At 49.8% G+C, this 18,109-nt stretch overlaps 5 protein-coding genes across 5 annotated transcripts; 2 read left to right on the forward strand and 3 right to left on the reverse strand.

The window, feature by feature from the left end:
• Positions 1–988: 988 nt before the first annotated feature.
• mcsA (putative citrate synthase Cit1) lies at positions 989–2,522 on the reverse strand (the record flags this gene model as incomplete). Its single annotated transcript, XM_057250543.1, has 3 exons — positions 989–1,192; positions 1,258–2,403; positions 2,475–2,522. 3 exons carry the CDS (start codon positions 2,520–2,522, stop codon positions 989–991), a joined length of 1,398 nt encoding a protein of 465 aa, XP_057114975.1.
• A 1,101-nt stretch (positions 2,523–3,623) lies between these two features.
• On the forward strand, positions 3,624–7,168 carry N7479_002847 (putative mRNA-nucleus export ATPase (Elf1); the record flags this gene model as incomplete). The annotated part of the gene is made up of 3 exons (XM_057250544.1): positions 3,624–5,673; positions 5,748–6,925; positions 6,983–7,168. 3 exons carry the CDS (start codon positions 3,624–3,626, stop codon positions 7,031–7,033), a joined length of 3,279 nt encoding a protein of 1,092 aa, XP_057114976.1. The 3' UTR covers positions 7,034–7,168.
• A 343-nt stretch (positions 7,169–7,511) lies between these two features.
• On the reverse strand, positions 7,512–10,839 carry N7479_002848 (beta-glucosidase; the record flags this gene model as incomplete). Its single annotated transcript, XM_057250545.1, has 3 exons — positions 7,512–9,919; positions 9,985–10,147; positions 10,213–10,839. 3 exons carry the CDS (start codon positions 10,837–10,839, stop codon positions 7,512–7,514), a joined length of 3,198 nt encoding a protein of 1,065 aa, XP_057114977.1.
• Positions 10,840–12,188: 1,349 nt separating this feature from the next.
• On the forward strand, positions 12,189–12,878 carry N7479_002849 (putative IgE-binding protein; the record flags this gene model as incomplete). Its single annotated transcript, XM_057250546.1, has 2 exons — positions 12,189–12,449; positions 12,507–12,878. The coding sequence occupies 2 exons, from the start codon at positions 12,189–12,191 to the stop codon at positions 12,876–12,878; spliced, it is 633 nt and encodes a 210-aa protein (XP_057114978.1).
• A 2,711-nt stretch (positions 12,879–15,589) lies between these two features.
• Positions 15,590–17,209, reverse strand: N7479_002850 (malate synthase; the record flags this gene model as incomplete). Its single annotated transcript, XM_057250547.1, has 1 exon — positions 15,590–17,209. The coding sequence occupies one exon, from the start codon at positions 17,207–17,209 to the stop codon at positions 15,590–15,592; it is 1,620 nt and encodes a 539-aa protein (XP_057114979.1).
• Positions 17,210–18,109: the final 900 nt, after the last annotated feature.

Below are 18,109 nucleotides of genomic sequence, written 5' to 3' on the forward strand. Positions count from 1 at the left end.
GTGGTGTCATTTTATATATCCAGAACTAGATTACGTAGTTGTTACACATTTTGAAGAGCACGAATGCTATTTTGTTTTGACCAGACATCGAGATCATGGACATATCAGAATTCTATTGCACATAATTCCTATTTTAGGATGTTCAATCGAGCAACTTTCTTATGTAATTTGCTTGGTGTAATCACATTCCTCTGCTCTTGGTGTGGCCTGAGACTTTTCCATTCCATATACAGACCGAACCTTTCAGGACCGCCAAAGCGCAGCCCGCGTGCATCACCGTCCAAAGCGAGCGCGCTGATATGCCAATAATATTGACGCGCAGTCTATGCCATAACTCCTAACATCTAATGGCTTCACCATTCTGTTATAGAATAGAGATAAAATCCGGCACTGCAGATGACTTCATGGCGAGATGTATCGTCAGGGCTTGCCGCACCTACATACTACACATACGCTCAATACAAGTATTGGTTTTGGGAAGGAACAATAATACACCAATTTTCATCTGTGACTGCAGTACTATTTCCGTCGCCGCTACAGAGGCTGTCTGTTCAGCGTTGCTGAGTGGTGCAGCAGTGCATTATTGACCGACTCATCTTGTAACCTCGGCTCACATTTCGTTTGATGTCGATGGTCTTGCCGCTGTAAAGAAGCTAGCCATAGCTGGTTTCGAACTGGGAAGTCTATTTAGGTCCAAAGATCTTACCCGTGCACCTTTATTTAAAATCCGAAAGCGATCTGACAGTGTTGGTATCTATATAGAAGGCCCCGTAAAGACGACCAACTTAGCATTTCAAAGTAAGTAGTCTATGGGCGTAATTCTGTCTAGTAGAATGAGATAAGACACAGGAGAGGAAAATTGAACGTAGCTTTTTCAAGCAAGAACAGCACAAAAGTCAAAAAAGCAGGAAAGATCGCTTCAAATCAAAGGTATTTGAACCATCTAGGCCAAGGAGTTTTCGATCGCATCAGGCAAAAATATTAGCACCTATTTCTTGAGCAGGCCCAAGAGGTTGATGCTCTTAGGGCGCTCGATGGGCATACCAAGAACGCGATCCCAGATCAACTGGCTCAGTGGGCCAAGAGCACGGCTGACACCGAAGGCGACAGTATAGTAAAGGGGCTGTTGGAAGCCAAAGTGATGGAAGAGGACACCGCTGGCAGCATCGACGTTGGGGTATGGGTTCTTGGTCTGTAGAAAAATGAAATTTGTTAGTTCGAGAATTTGTAGTGTTGGATTTCAACCTTTGAACATACCTTTCCGTGCTCAGTAAGCACAACGGGAGCAATCTCCGAATTTTTCTTAACCAGCTGGAACACCGGGTTTGCCAAAACATCAGGGCGGGTGGCGGCAAAGTCCATCAGAGCCTCGAAACGAGGGTCGGGCTTGCGCAGAACGCCGTGACCATATCCAGGGACCACACGACCCGACTTGAGGGTATCCCAGAGATAGGTGCGGACATCCTCATCTGTGAACTTGGTTCCTATCTTTTCTTGCATGGCATTCACCCAGCGGAGAACCTCCTGGGCTGCCAAGCCGTGGAGTGGGCCAGCCAGGCCCATAAGACCAGCGCTGTAGCTCAGGAAGGGATCGCTAAGGGCACTTCCGACAAGGTGAGTCGTGTGGGCTGACACATTGCCGCCTTCATGGTCACCGTGTAGAGCTAGGTAAAGACGGAGCAGGTCGTGGAAGTCAGCATGCTCTGGACCACCCTTGCCCAGCAGCTCTGCGAAATTGTGCGACCAATCCTGAGCGGCGTCGAGCTTCTGGTTACCAACGAGATCGATTTCACCAGGACGGAAGACAAGTGCCGCCACGCGAGGAATCTTGGCAAGGAGGGAGATGCTGTCGTCAAATGTTGGCTCCCAGTAGTCGGCCTTGTTGATGCCATTCTCATAGGCCTTGGCAAACTTGGATTCGGTGTTGAGGGCTGCTACAGCAATTGACAGCTGGGTCATGGGATGCATTGAGGCCGGGAAAGACTTGATCAAGTCCAGAATGTGAGAGGGAAGTTCGGACTTCTCGGCCAACTCGCGCGAAAAGGCACGAACTTGCCCCGTGGAGGGCACTTGACCCGTCAGCAACAGCCAAAACATGGCCTCGGGGAGCATTTCTGTGCCAGTCGTGCCCTTGGGTAGTTCCTTTTGGCAGTCCTTGATTGTCTTGCCGTGGAAGCGGATTCCCTCATCCGCGTCTAGGACAGAACCCTCCCAGAGCATGGCCTTGAGGCCACGCATACCACCAATGACATTGGCGACCTTTACATCACCGATCACATCATCGCCTTGTGCCTTGACCTTCTTGAGGAGCTCCCGCTTAGCCGGGATAACCTCCTTCAAGGTGGTCTTCAGGTCGGGCTCGGCGGTCGCATAGTTACGCGCCGAAAGTATAGGTCGTGCTGCCTGTAAAGAGTTAAAAAATAAGAAATAAAACGAAACGCCAGATAACAACATAAATCTATATGCACACTCACCTGGGCAATTTTAGAGACATGCCGGGTTGATCTCCAGCTAAGGGCCATTTTGTGTTGTATGTTGATGGAGTCCGGGGGTGGATTTGCGGGGGCGGAGTTGAATTGCGGGGATGAAGGATGGAAGGGAACAAAGAAGAGCAACCTTGGAATTGAGTGAATTGAGTGGAATTGACGATCATAAATGTACGAAAAGAAGAGAAAAAGTGTCAGACTGAGTGATCGGCTTGATCCAATGCAGGTCGGTTGGACGCGGGGTACAAGGGGGTTCAACCGTCTACCGAGGCCCGGGGCCATGCGGCCATCTCGGCTGAGACCTGTGCTGTACGTTAAGCAGGGGTGAAATATACGATCAAGACGGGGGACCGGTGTATATCTGGGTTATTTGATATTTAACTCACTACAGCGTATAGAGTAGTGGTAGAAATCGTTATGTCTTTCAATTGGCATGCCCAGTATATACGGTATGCTAACATACTTGGTGAAGGCTAGCCTCGGACTTGCATTTCGGATTGATGGAGATAAGCCTAGGGGCTTCGTACCTATCGGATTGGTTTCGGTGACCACCAGGCTGAAATACAACATCATCCATTTACCCGTCAGAAGTGTCGGTCTACCTGATGTAGAAATGTGAACGCCTCAGGCAGGATACAAATGTTTATTCATACCTCAGGCATAATGGAGATAAGGATTAAGGCCACAATGCATTTAGGCACCAAGGCATCAATGTCACTGATCCAATCAGACGAATCCGGTTAGAGGCCTTTTCGCCCCATGGCGCCGCCGGGCCCGCTGATTGGATGAGTAAGCAAAAAAAAAAATTCGGTCCCCGGTGGGTCAGCAATCGAAGATGGCGAAGATTGTTTTTACTTTCTTTTTAGACCACTCTCCCCTCTTTGTGTTTCTTTTTGTTCGTTGTGTTTCGGGTCTCCTGGGTATCTAAGAATCGTGTTGTATATACTCTACGATTCAACCCGATCCTACTATCTGTTTGTCTGCGCAAGTTGCGCTGTGGACAGTTTCTTTATCTTCCGTTAGGTCGAATTGCCCCTCTCTTTTCCCAAGGGCTTCATATCTCTCTCATCTTTTTTTTCCCCCGATATCTCTCTTTGATATCGACACTCGATCTTCGAGTCTCTTGTTCTCTGGAAAATGCCACACACTGTCTCCCCCTCTGAGACACCCGCCATGCCGACCATTGTCGCAAAGGGCCCTTCCGGCGTGCCCCCCACCTCCGAAGAGATTTCCTCCCTCCTCGACACTATCTTCACATCCGACACCTCCCAGAAGTCTCTTGATGGCGCATATGCCTTGGCCAACTTGCTCATCCAGGGCGCCGGCTGTGCAGGCCTGCTGAACTACAATGTTCTCGCTAATGTCCGCAAGGCTGCCTCTGATAAGAAGAATGGCGCTAAGCGCGAGAGTGCTATGCTCATTATTGGTGCTTTGTTCGAGCGCTTCCCCCGAGAGTTCCCTCTCAGCGAAGCTGTTTTCCTCTTGCACGATGGAGGCATCTTTGACATTGCCCTGGACGCCCTGGCGGATAAGGGTGCCGTCGTGCGTGATGCTGCCCAGTACGCCATTGACGCGCTCTTTGGTTGTCTCAGCCCTGAGGCCATGGTCAACGGTCTGATCCCCACTCTCGAGCGCTACCTGGCCAAGGGCTCTGGCAAGTGGCAGGGCTTTGTCGGCGCCTACTCGCTTATCGAAAAGATGGCGGTCAAGGCGCAGTTGGGCAAGGGTTCCAAGGACGAGGAGCGCCAGAAGGACTTGCTGCGCGATGCGATGGGCAAGACCCTGAAGGAGCTCATCCCCATCGTCGAGTCCGGCATGCACGACCTGAAGAGCGAAGTGAGCAAGCAGTCTTGCAAGACTATGACTGCCCTCACCACTCTCCTGTCCAACGACGATGTTGCTCCCCGCATTCCTCTTCTGATCAAGGCTATGGAAAACCCCTCTGCTCAGACTCTCCAGAAGGCGATCCACGCCTTGTCTCAGACCACCTTTGTCGCCATCGTCACATCCCCCGTGTTGGCCATGCTTACTCCTCTCCTTGCTCGATCCCTTAATACCAAGGCTACTCCCCAAGAAACTCTTCGTCAGACTGTGGTTGTTGTGGAGAACTTGACCAAGCTAGTCCACGATCCCGCCGAGGCTCGTACTTTCCTCCCCAACCTCCAGCCTGGTGTGAAGTCGGTCAAGGAAACTGCCTCCCTGCCTGAGGTTCGCGAGCTCGCCACACGTGCTCTTGATGTTATCGAGACTGCCATGAAAGACGATCATCTTGCCTCTGGTTCCATCTCTAAGATCACTCCCGAGGATGTCCTGGTCGTGCTGAATGCAAAGATTCAGGAACACGGCGGTCTGGGTGGCTTTGGCGACTCTAAGCTGCAGGATCTGGCCACAAAGTTCATTTCCAGTATGGTCCGTGAGGATATTAACTGCCGCATGCACGACCGTATTCCCGACCGCATTGATCCCTATCTGCGCGGTCTGCTTGCGGATGGCAACACAGAGGCCGTTGCCACTGCTGTCAAGGCCCACTACATTGCAGAGGATGAGATCAAGTTTGGCAAGCCCATTCCTGAGGACCCGAATGATGTTGAGATTGTCAACGCCGACTTCTCTCTTGCTTATGGAGGTATGCTTCTCCTCTCCCACACCAACCTGCGTCTCCTCAAGGGCCACCGATATGGTCTCTGTGGTCGCAACGGTGCCGGCAAGTCTACCCTGATGCGCAGTATTGCCAACGAGAAGCTGGAAGGCTTCCCACCCCAGGATGTGGTGCGCACTTGCTTCGTGGAGCACAACCAGGGCGAAGACGCCAATCTGACTATCTTCGAGTATGTTGCCAAGGACCCCAAGATTGCTTCTCAGGGTTCCGAGCACATTTCCGAGGTTCTTCTCGAGTTCGGCTTCACCGATGGCCCCGAGGGCCGCCAGTCCCAGCCCGTGGGCTCGCTCTCCGGTGGTTGGAAGATGAAGCTGGCTTTGGCCCGTGCTATGCTCCAGAAGGCGGATGTGCTTCTGCTGGACGAACCTACTAATCACTTGGATGTGGCAAACGTCAAGTGGCTGCAGGAGTACCTCAAGTCGCACACTGAGATTACCAGTCTGATCGTCAGTCACGACTCCGGTTTCCTCGATGAAGTCTGCACAGATATCTACCACTACGAAAGCAAGAAGCTTGTCTGCTACAAGGGTAACCTTGCCGCCTTCGTCAAGCAGAAGCCCGAGGGCAAGAGTTACTACACTCTGTCTGCATCCAATGTGCAGTTCAAGTTCCCTCCCCCGGAATCTTGTCTGGTATCAAGTCTATGACTCGTGCCATTATGCGCATGAGCAATGTCTCATACACCTACCCGGGCGCCCCTCGCCCCTCGCTGCACGATGCCTCGCTGTCGCTTACGCTCTCCTCCCGTGTCGCTATCATTGGCGGAAACGGTGCCGGCAAGTCTACCTTCATCAAGATTCTCACTGGTGAGACCATTCCTCAGACTGGAAAGGTGGAGAAGCACCCCAACTTGCGTATCGGTTACATCAAGCAACACGCTCTCGAGCACGTGGAGATGCACTTGGAGAAGACTCCCAGCCAGTACCTCCAGTGGCGTTACGCCAACGGCGACGATCGTGAAGTGTTCCTGAAGCAGACCCGTATTCTGACCGATGAGGACAAGGCGCAGCTAGAGAAGCCAGTTGACCTGGGTGACGGCCGCGGTGCTCGTCGCATCGAGGCCTTGATTGGTCGTCAGAAGTGGAAGAAGTCCTTCCAGTATGAGGTCAAGTGGGTTGGCCTTCTCCCCAAGTACAACACCATGATCTCGCGTGAGACTCTGCTTGAGCTTGGCTTCTTCAAGCTGATTCAGGAGTTCGACGATCACGAGGCTTCCCGTGAAGGTCTGGGCTTCCGTGTTCTTGACCCTAAGACCATCACCAAGCACTTCGAGGATATTGGTATGGACCCCGAGATCGCCAACCACAACGAGATCTCCGGTCTCTCCGGTGGCCAGAAGGTCAAGGTCGTGCTGGCTGGTGCCATGTGGAACAACCCTCATCTGCTGGTCCTGGACGAGCCGACTAACTTCTTGGATCGTGACTCCCTTGGTGGTCTGGCTGTTGCCATCCGTGACTTCAAGGGTGGTGTTGTTATGATTTCTCACAACGAGGAGTTCGTGGGCGCTCTCTGCCCTGAGCAACTGCACATTGCCGATGGCCGTGTTGTCAGCCGCACCAACAACGCTATCAGCCTCGACCGCTTCGAGGACAGCGCTACCAACTCGCCTTCCGGTCCTGGTACCCCCGCTACTGGCTCAGCCGTTACCAGCGCCGCCCCATCTGCTGTCAACTCTGGCGATGAAGGCGACCTCAAGTTCCGCGCTAAGAAGAAGAAGAAGATGACTCGCGCTCAGCAGAAGGAGCGTGAGATTCGCCGTCGTCTGCGCTACATCGAATGGGTAAGTTTCTCTTGTTCATATCTATCCTTTCTACAGTATGCTAACATTTTTTTCCAGTTGAATTCCCCCAAGGGTACCCCCAAGCCTGCCGACTCCGACGATGAATAGACGTGCTTCCACGTGCTTCAACATTATGATTCGTAATCGCTGAGAGAATGATTCCGATCATATCCTCGCATCATGAGCACCATGTTAATGTTTTGGTCTGCATTGGATCTGATAGAAGGTGTTTTGGCGTTCTGTTCTTTTGATTTTTCCGGCATAGATTTCCTTATGTGCCGTTTTCGCCAGTATTGTACATGTTTCGGATAGATACTTTAGTGCATCTACCATGTCAAAGCAAAAGTTTACACGTTATTTGAGTTTGTTTGATTTCACCAGCGCTACATATATTTACTATATAGTCAATTAGTCAATCTGTTTCAACCCTGGAATGTGTGCCTTTTTCTAATCTGACACATTGGGGAAGTCCCGATTCTCGAATTAATGATAGTACATATTTACATTTAAAGACCTCTAAAAGCCGTAAGCCCAGACAAGTCTATATATAATACAATGATAACGGTATTCCAAGTCCTGCAAAGCATTAAAACTCGACCACGAGGGGTAAATCCCTAGAGCTACGCCCCGCCCAGATCCGGAATTTACCTTCTGTAGGCAACACCCAGTTCTGCGCGCGAACGCTCCAATAGCTGAGGTCTTTCCGAGTCAACGTCATCTTGACATTTCTGGTCTCGCCTGGTTGTAGGAGGACTTTGGAAAAATTCCGCAGAACACGTTCGGGGAACTCAATTGCCTCACGGGACCAGCCCAGTCCGCGGTGCTCGGCGACACCGTCGGGGAAGGAGACATACACCTGTATCACATCTTGTCCTGTGCGCGTGCCGGTGTTTTTCACTTCGACGGTGAGCTCGAGCATAGGCTCGTAGAGGGACGGATTCCCACCTGGTCCGCCGCCTGCGGCGGATGGGTCATGGGGTTCGTTGTATCCATCCGGGTATGGGTATGGGCCCGGTGCGGTTCCTTCCAGAGTGGTGAGGTAGGGGTAGATGTATTTGCTGAGTGCACGGAAACCAGGAGGGAATAGACTGCTGGTGGGGTTGTCCTGTTTGTTGTCGTATGCGGGAGGTTGAACTTCGTTTGTGAGTCGTTTGGAAGGCCACTCGGATTTCTTCTGCAGTTTTTCAATACTGAGTGCAGTGTAGTCGAAGGTTGTGTATGATAGGCCAAAGCCAAACTCGTACCGGGGAGTAATGTTGAACTTGTCGAAATAACGGTAGTCGATATACAGACCCTGGTCGAGGTCCACCTGTGGAACGGATGGGTCTGGATTCTCATACCGGACTTGCGCCCCTGGACCATAGTCTTCTAGCCTTCGTCCGATGGTATATGGCAGTCGTCCACTGGCGTCGACATCTCCAAATAGAACGTCCACCAACGCATTGCCGCTTTCCTGTCCCGGTAGATTGGCATATACTACAGCGTGTACTCCAGGAAGGTCGATCCAAGTTTCCATCACAACGGGGCCAATGGAGTGTACAATGACGACTGTTTTACCTTGGCCACCGCCGCAGTGCTTGGCTACAACCTCAACCAATTGAGTGCCGTTCTTCTGTAGAAACAGGTCATTTCGGTCTGAATCAATGCCATCAGCGCGGATATATCCTTCGCCGCCATCGGCGTTCACAAAAGCCAAACAGAGATCCTGCTCTCCAAGGTCTTGAGGTACAACAGTGTTCGTCAAATAAGCTTTAACATCGACAGAGTCTTTCGACCACGCATGCTGCAGGGCTTCCCACGGACTAACCAAGTACGGGAAGTCTACAGCTCCACTGCCCCAACCAGAGGCCAAGGTTCCTTGGTTACATCCACGGTCGATACAAGCGTTCGGTCCTCGACCAGGCCCAGCGTCTTCACCATATACACCGACCCGGTATTTACCATTCGGTGTGGACTTGTCGCGCAAGAGGGGCAGAGTGTTATTGATGTTTTTCAGAAGCACGGTGCCTTCAGCAGCGATCTGGCGAGCAATAATAGAATGAGCATGCTCGCCTGTTCCCTGTGCGTCAACAAATTTGTTGACTACATCAGTTGCATCGTTATCCGGCGAGCCTTCGTGCAGATGTCCGACTCGCTCCTTAGTCCAGGACGAGAAGTTCGGCCCACCGTTGCCATCTGGTGCAGGGGGCTCCCACGAGTCCTGTCCGAGATGGTACCAGGCGGCCACGATACGAGTGACCATATCGTTCAAGCGCTCCATGGGAACAGATGTGTTCAATGCTGCGCGAGTCAATTCACTTCCCCAGAGCGGGATACCGTCGGCCCAATGGAGGCCATCACCGGGCATGCTCATATCAAGGCCCCCAATGGCGCTGTGAACGCCTGTATGCTGAGCCAACCAGTCTGACTGCACGAAGCCTTGAAAGCCGAGCTCGTCTTTCAGAAGTCCATTGATAAGTTTACTATTCTCGCAAGCATAGCTGTTATTGACCATTTGATAGGAGCACATGACGCTGGCCACGTCTGCACGTACACTCTCAGCGAAGGGCCAGGCAAAGACCTCGTGCAATGCGCGATCATCAATATTTGACGAGAGTGCAGTTGGAGTACCCCAGTCAAATGCCTGACGAAAGTGTTCTTGTTCATTTCCAATAAAGTGCTTCGCCGTGGCCATGACCCCGTTCCGCTGGATACCCCGAATGGTCTCTGCTGCACCCACGCCTTGCAAAACTGGATCTGAACCAAATCCCTCCCAGTTACGACCACCGGCAGGCATCATGCCAAGCGGTCCCATGGATGGACCGAGTATAACGTTCACACCTTTTAGCCGCGCTTCCTCGCCTAGTGCAAAGCCCCGCATTCCCATAAGCTCACGGTTCCATGTCGCGCCCGTGGTGATCCCTGCAGGAAAGGCTGTAATGTTTTGCGTGAATCTGACTCCAAGTGGACCGTCTTGTAGGCAAAGGGAAGGGAATTTGACGAGTTCGGCAGGTCCTAGACAACACAATTCGCATCAGTATTTGCATTTCCATAGTATTGAGCAGATAGCAAGGGCTTACCAGTATTGCCAACACATAGTCCCATTTGCCAACCTGTGCCAGTTGTGACGTTCACCTTTTCCGCGAGGGTCATTTCTCTCACCATTTCTTGTGCCTTGACATAACTTTCCTTCCATTGTTCGCTTGTTCCACCGAGGGGGGTAGGGTACCAGGGCACCGCTTTCTGTGATTCTTAGAAATTGATTCCTGGATATTCAAGTCACCAATTGAAAAGGAGAAAAAACCTACAAATTCATCAACGGCCACTTCCACAGATGACCAGGGTAAACCCTTGATCGAAAACCATACTACCAACAGGGCGATTGTAAACATGCCAGCAACGTTCCACCACGAATGCAGACGGAACAATGACCTCCAGTTAAAGCCCTTCTCTTCAGCCTCACTCTTTTTGCCTTTCAACAGCGAGTCCTTGTTGGATGGGATGCCATAGTCGTCGCTGTATCGATCACTGAGAGCCAGAGAACTTCTACCCGAGTGTCCTTCCTCCAAATCCGTAGCAAATGAATCCGACAGTAGGGTGCGATCTGCGTCAAGGAGCGTTTTTATGCGCTTTGAAATATCACGCTCATCGTCCGGGACATCGGCGGAAGTGGAATTCGGGTCATTTGTTTTGGAGCTCGAGGATCGTGGATCTCGAGCTCTCTCTTGTTTCAAAGGTAGAAGTTTTATATTGGCCTGATCGGAGAATTCGTCTCCACTTGAAGGGGTGTCCATGTCATCATTTTGTCCCCAACTGCTTTCTGACGTTGATTGTTCGATCGTTGGATTCTGTAGTGACGTATAACCGCGACGCGTACGAGGGTTGGAGGAATCGACCGAGCGCGAGGCTTCGACCTTAGCACGTGGGAAATCCATTCAATCTTCGATGCCCATGATTTTGCAGACTCTCTGAAAATGATCAAGTCCAAGTTCAGTAGATTGGTTCTTGTCCTAGCTCTAACGCGTCACGGAGAAAATGGCGGGTCACCTGACATCATGTCATATCGAATACCTATGGATATGCCCCTATCTTTATCAATATCAAATGGGATGTACGAGGATGATTGTGGAATTATCGTGTAAACTACAACATACATTATAGTCCGTTTACAATTGTATAAACCCATGTTTTCCATCCTTTTCCGAGTTGGGTGTCCCGATAGGGCTGTTCTATTATTATTATTATTATTATTATTATTCCACATCATCAACTCCACATGGCCTAGTTTCGGGGGATGATGGCTATATTAATTCCCATCGATCGACTATAGCATTGTATAAGAAAAATTAAAGTTGATGGCGTCAGATCAATTGCTTCAGCTATACGACTTATATCATCTATATTAAGTCGAGACCTTTCATTCCAATTAAAATTATACTAGTTATACAATACAACATACTAGTAACAGCGCAACTGGCAACACAAGCCAATGATGTCAAGCACGATGTGCCCTGAGACAATGTGGATATCGTGGATCCCCATATGGCGCAGCTAAGAGGTTCATGTTTTGTTCTTGTTATTCCTTGGGGGTAAAATGTCGGGCTTCCGATAAGTCCTGTCGATCTTTACTCACTGTTGAACTTTCATCACTTCTCTGAAACAACTCTTCAGGGTCTTCTATTACGATCTTCAAAGTCCTACCGTGTATGTTTTGGATTAACCGGGGTATCTTCTGCTAATCTGAACTGCTTGGGTGTCAATTTACACAGAGAAGGGGAATATGGTGTGCTTTGTAAACAACCGAAACGGGCAAATTATTATTGTGTGCTCCATTTAGTCCGATTTTCAGTGGAGATTCAGCAGCCGACTTGGACCCTGTCATGTTTTCGAATGCGAAGCAATTAATAGATGAAGCAGACAGTAAGTAGAAATATTCTGCTGGGCTGTACGTGAGTTGTTTATTGTTACTGCTATCTAACTCGCCTTTCTTCACATTTTAGGTCTCGCAGCTCTATACAAAGTATACTCCCCTCTCCCTATCTCCCTCATAGGCTTATATTGTGGATCAAAACATTGCCCTCTGTTTCTTGATTCTTCGTTTTGGCTCCACAACACCAGAATTCAATGTCGATCACAAGATTTCTCCGATGGATCAGCTTATCGAGTTGCCCAAGCAGGTCCTTTTCTGCGCCCATATTATATATGAGTCTGTATCCCCTCGAATATCTTCCTTCACGCACCTATCACTCTTTTTCAACATCAATTACTTTTACTATCCCTCAAAATGAAGTTCTCTGCCCTTCTCGCTCTCGCTCCTCTTGTGGCTGCTATCCCCGGCTCCAAGCAGCCCAAGCAAAACAAGCAGGCCGGTGACTCCAACGCTGCCTTCAGCGTCATCTCTGCTCGCTCTGCTTCTCCCGTCCACCTGCTGCCTCTCAATGCCGGTGGAACCTACTTCTGGCTCGGTGGTAACGCCCACACCTATTCTCCCATTCCCGGAATTCCCGACACCAACCAGACTGTGATTGCCAATAGCCACTTCTTGGTTAGTTACTCATACACGTATCTTTCCAATGTTCGCGTTTGCTAATTTTATACCCAGGACGTCGAGGTCCCCGGTGGCCAGGCTATCTACGTGGATAACAAGGGTGCTCTGCGTTTCACCTCTCCCCACTCCGGCTACGAGCCCGCTGGCTCTTCTGATGGTCCCTTCGTCTACACTCCCGGTAGCTCTTTTGGCCACTGGAGCTATAATGGCCAGGGTTCATCTGGCTTCATGGCTTGCCCGACTACCAACGGTACCGCTGGCTACCGCCGTTCTCGTCGGGGCGCTGCTGCCGCCCCTAAGTGGCAGGTCTATGCTGCTCTGCAGAACGCTACTGTTCCCTCTGGCAACGTCAATGATTGCCTCGGCTTTGATGCCCTGGCTGTTGCTGTCAACACTACCACCCCTGTTGCTTGGGAGTACCTGTAAAGTGTTGGACCCTGGGGTTTGGCATTTTGATTACACAGCATGATTTTTAAATTTTGTGGTGTTTGTATTCACCATTACACATATAGGAATCATTGGCAGTCTGAAATCCTAGTCACGCCTTTTTCTTTAGTGAATTGTTGTTTCGCGGTGCGAAAAGCACCGACATGGCTATTTTGCCTGAAGCGCCATGGCTTTCCTAAGTTTTACTCATTTTAGCTAAATGGTGTCGTCCGAATCAATTCCTCTTGGGAGATCCCTTGGTTATCCATAAATTTTGCTCTGTCAAGATGACCTACATGAGAACTCTAGAGTGAAAATGAACAAGGTTTATGATCAAGATGGTGAGATTATCTAAATGCCCTATTGCAGATCTTGGAAATTCAAATTGTATATCGCAGTATCAAAAAAAATGCGAACCAAGTTCCAAAAATACATCTTCCGACAAGCCATAGGGTATCCTATCCAATGTCAAATTTTCGAGGTTCTCAGTTGTAGCTATCTCAGATGGAGACAAAGAGCCCGAGGTTTCGATGTAGGAAGAATTATATGACCGATTCATTTCTTCTGTCATTGGCTGAAGGCAGGTTACACAGAGCTTAGCCCTACCTTACCATCTGCCTATTTCATCTATCAATTCAGGGCATTTCGGTATCACGACAAGTAGAGCATGGGATGCTGCTAGCCTCATCAAAAGCTAGGAGAGATATTGCCAACAAGCATCAAGCAAGATTACTGCGGTGTCAAAAAGAATGTAGAGTATGTACCATGGATGCATGAGTGTAGTGGGATTGGAGTTCAACATATCCTTTGCACTCTCTATAACATTCTGGCAGACCTCAAAGCATATTTGGCATTCTGCTAGTGTGCGTAGCGTGAGGCGCGAAGCTGGGCGGTAGATCTTCGCTTTGAGGTAGTTGCAGATAACACGCCTAAATAATAGGTCCCTATCTGGCATTTGTTATGTGGTTTTGCAATGTACCATTCCTCGAGAGAGGAGGCCATTTCTAGGACGCATATTGTGATATCTAGAGCCGATGTGGCCAGTAATATTTTTCTCAATCTTGGAGTATCTTCTTTCAGATGAAGAATTTGATGGACTTCAGTCTCAATACTTTGATATACGGCCTACATAGGAAGGTCCACGGGTAAGACTGCATGAAGCTATCCATGGATCGAAACAGGGCAACTTCCCCACCTGCGAGTATAACCCCCCCCCCCCTCTCTCTTTCTCTCTTCCCCCCTTCTCTCCTCCTCAATTTCCTTCGATATCAACATTATCCTCTTTAGAATTGAAACACCTTCATCCTCAGTCGGAAGATTGGGCTGTTGGCTAGTGTTGTTGATTGGTGTCGGGTTTAGTGTCAGCAGCCCGGTCAGTACTAGTTATTGTTGATCGCTGTCGCTAATGATCGGATGGCTGAAGGACGGGGTTGCGATTGGCTAAATTTAACTCCGCAATATCCCGGGGATTGGGATTATGGATTGTAATTGGCAGTACTCCGTATGTGTCCCGCTATGGGGCTTCCAAATAACGTGTGCGGGAGAGTATAAAAGATATAACAGGTATCTAACCTCTAGGGATGAAACTGATGAAAAAAAGACAACTGTATATCAGAGAGTGAATGAGGAAAAAAAGATAGAATGGATGAAAGAAGAGAAGAGAGGAGAGAGAACTATCTACTTAATATTGTCATATCAGGATGTCTGAAGTATCCAAGCTACTAGTGCAATTATAGCTGTGACGCAGGAAGAACGACGTCTCAGAAATATGTGTTGCTCCCTGGCCTACTAGCTGGTTCTAACAAGGTGACGACGAGCCAATTAATGGTCATTCAGTTATGTTAAAATGAACTTGACCATATTCGGATAGCAAGGAGTGCCTTGGATCAATTAGGCCAGAATATGGAGGTCCTAAACCGTCTCTGTGGAAAGGTAATGCTAATTATGTCCGCACTGTGCCCAGCATTGCCAGGGCCAACCTACGTCGAAATTAGTGACGCCCAGCGTTTAGGGACCAGTCTTATGACCATAACTTAGCTATTCTGTAGGCTCTAGGATAATGTTTTTACGCGTAGAAAACACCCATAGGTACATTCTTAGGAAATTTCTGGTTAATACTTGCTTGATTACATTTTCCTTTCTATTGCCGGCCTTGTATAATGGTAGAAAACCATATATGAATGTGTGCCGCTGGTATGGCCCCGGGGATTAGAGGGTAAATTTAAGGCTACGCACTGATTCCTCCAATATTGCAGTCACTTAAGTGCCTATTGTATCTAATCGTGTTTTTCCTCTATGTGAGCTTCTTTTCTATGATGGTTGGATGGGCATCCCATTCATAGTTGATCACAAATACACCATATCATAACTATACTGATTGTATGTATAGAATGGCTTTTTTTCTAATTGCTATTCAGGGCGCTATACTAGGCTGCTAGTAGCTGTTGTCAGAGGTAAATGATGCCCTCCGAGGAAAAATATCATTCTTCGCCATTCATCACCCTGTGATCCGGGAGTCGATCGCAACCCGAGGCGGCAGTATTACCGCCGACGATATTACATACTACACTGTTAAAGTAATTTAAATAAAAAGAATTGTTATACAACTATGCTAATTCGAGATGGTAAATGGTAGATCGGGTCATATTAAAAGTTAGACCAGGCAAAATAAAAACAAAGGGTATTCATCATCATAAAAATCAAAAGTCCACTCAAAGCTTAGAAGCAGTTCCGGCAGAGGAGATCTCATTGTAGAGCAAGCTGGTCAAGAAATCAGCGTAATCCTCACCGGTAACCTGGCCGGCAAAGTACCGAGCAGCGAGCTGGTACTTGTTGCCCTTGCCACTCTTGGCAGCCAGATCGTCAGCCTGCTCCTGGAGCAGACGCAGCGCAAAGGCCTTATCCACGCGCTTGCCCTCGGCGGTGGTGACGTTGTGTCGGGTCCACTGCCACAGTTGACTGCGGGAAACCTCGGCTGTGGCGGCATCCTCCATGAGGAAGTTGATGGGCACGCAGCCGACGCCGCGGAGCCAGCCTTCCATGTAGCTGAGGCCGATGTTCAGGTTCTTGCGGATACCTTCCTCGGTGATCTTTCCGGGGACGTTGGTGTTGAGGAGGTCGTTGGCGGTGATGTTCACTTCCTCGCGGCGGACGAACAGCTGGTTGGGGGTGGGCATGTGTGTGTTGAAGACGTCTGAGGCGATCGATGCAAGTGCTGGGTGTGCAACCCAGGTGCCGTCGTGGCCGGCACGCACTTCGCGCAGCTTGTCGGCGCGAACACTCTCCATGGCCTTATCGTTGGCGGCGGGGTCGTTCTTGATAGGGATCTGTGCGGCCATACCACCCATGGCGTGGACGCCACGACGGTGGCAAGTCTTGATGAGAAGCTTCACGTAGGAATCCATGAAAGGCACGGTCATGGTGACATCAGAGCGATCGGGGAGGACGAAGTTGGGGTGCTGGCGGAACTTCTTGATGAAGGAGAAGATGTAATCCCAGCGGCCGCAGTTGAGACCGGAGCTGTGATCGCGGAGCTCGTAGATGATCTCGTCCATCTCGAATGCGGCAGTGATGGTCTCAATCAGGACAGTCCCACGGATGGTTCCGCGGGGCATACCAATGTAGTCCTGGGACAGGTTGAAGACGTCGTTCCAGAGACGAGCCTCCAAGTGTGACTCCATCTTGGGGAGGTAGAAGTAAGGACCGGCGCCGCGGGCGACCAGCTCCTTGGCGTTGTGGAAGAAGTACAGACCGAAATCGAACAGACTGCCGGAGATAGCCTCACCGTTCACGGTGAAGTGCTTCTCCTCCAAGTGCCAGCCACGGGCACGAGCAATCAGAGTGGGCAGGGCGCGGTCAGTGCGGAGCTTGTACTCCTTCTCACCCTGCTTAAAATCGACCTGTCGGCGGATAGCATCGTACAAGTTGACCTGGCCGTTCACCATGTTGTCCCAAGTCGGGGCGCTCGAATCCTCGAAATCAGCCATATAAGTCCAGACATCCGAGTTCAATGCGTTCACCACCATCTTCCGGTCGGTTGGGCCAGTAATTTCGACACGGCGGTCGACGAGACCAGGAGCGGGAGGAGCACCCTTCCATGCATCGTTTTCACGGATGTGCTTAGTCTCGGGGAGGAAGTCGAGGAGATTGCCCTTATCGATCTCGGCTTGGCGATCAATACGGCGCTGGAGAAGAGCTTTGCGGGTGGGGTTGAAGGTGCGGTGCAACAGAGCCAAAAAGGCGCATGCCTCCTTAGTTAGGATCTTGCGAGCATCGTGGCTGATGGCGCCCAGGATAGCGACATCCTTGAGCTGTGTTTCGATGTGAGACATGATGTGTATAGGGTATATATATGCAGCTTATGCGTATTCCATGCACTAGACCAGTGTCAAGTACAAATGTTTCAAATTGAGAGGAGAAACTAGAAGAAATAGAGGAGGAAGAAGACTAATATTTCTATCTATCGCCATCTGCCCGAGGTCGGGATGGTCTAGAATACGTCAGAGCCACTCGAAGTTGCCGCGGTTCATTGGACCCGCCGCAATGATAAGAGCCGAAACCCCATTTGACCGTGCCTATTCTCATAGTAAAGCTATATGTAGTTCTGATATGTTTCCCGCGGGGAACTCTTCCTCTCGGCCGACATTTCCCGTTCCCCGGTTTTAAGCTTATTATTTTCTTATTCGGCACCGCGGTCACTCCCAATCAGAACGGTAGACGCCGCATACCGAGTTTCCTACGCCGTGTACGGAGTCTTATCGGCCTGATTACTTCAGTTAACATGTTAAAACATGTTGGGAATACCTGTCAGTTATATAGCTTGAATCGGGTTCACGATAACATATAACATGACCAATTCTTGAATCTTATATGCAAAATCTTGAAGAAGAAAATATTATTCCTACCTTCACGCCTGCTTCACCCGAAAGTGGCTGCATAATACTCTCCGCACCCCCCGGAAACCCCAATCAGCCGCGGCTCACTTTGATCATCTATATCTCGCAGGTTTCAAAAGAGTCATATCCGAATCCGACTTGTCCCGGGGGATTTCTGCGTCACACTGTGTTCATCGGCATGTGACCGCATGTGATGTGACTCGGGAGTGAAATCATGTCTTGATTCTACATACATCCGAACTCTGGTAAATTGAAAACATCCGATCCAATATTGAAAGGCATCTAGTATATATATCTGGGATAGTATCCCTGCTACTGACGTGCCCTTACGCGCCC

Source organism: Penicillium vulpinum, assembly GCF_028829585.1.
Source record: "Penicillium vulpinum strain IBT 29486 chromosome Unknown utg000001l_segment0_segment0, whole genome shotgun sequence".
Lineage (NCBI taxonomy): Eukaryota > Fungi > Ascomycota > Eurotiomycetes > Eurotiales > Aspergillaceae > Penicillium > Penicillium vulpinum.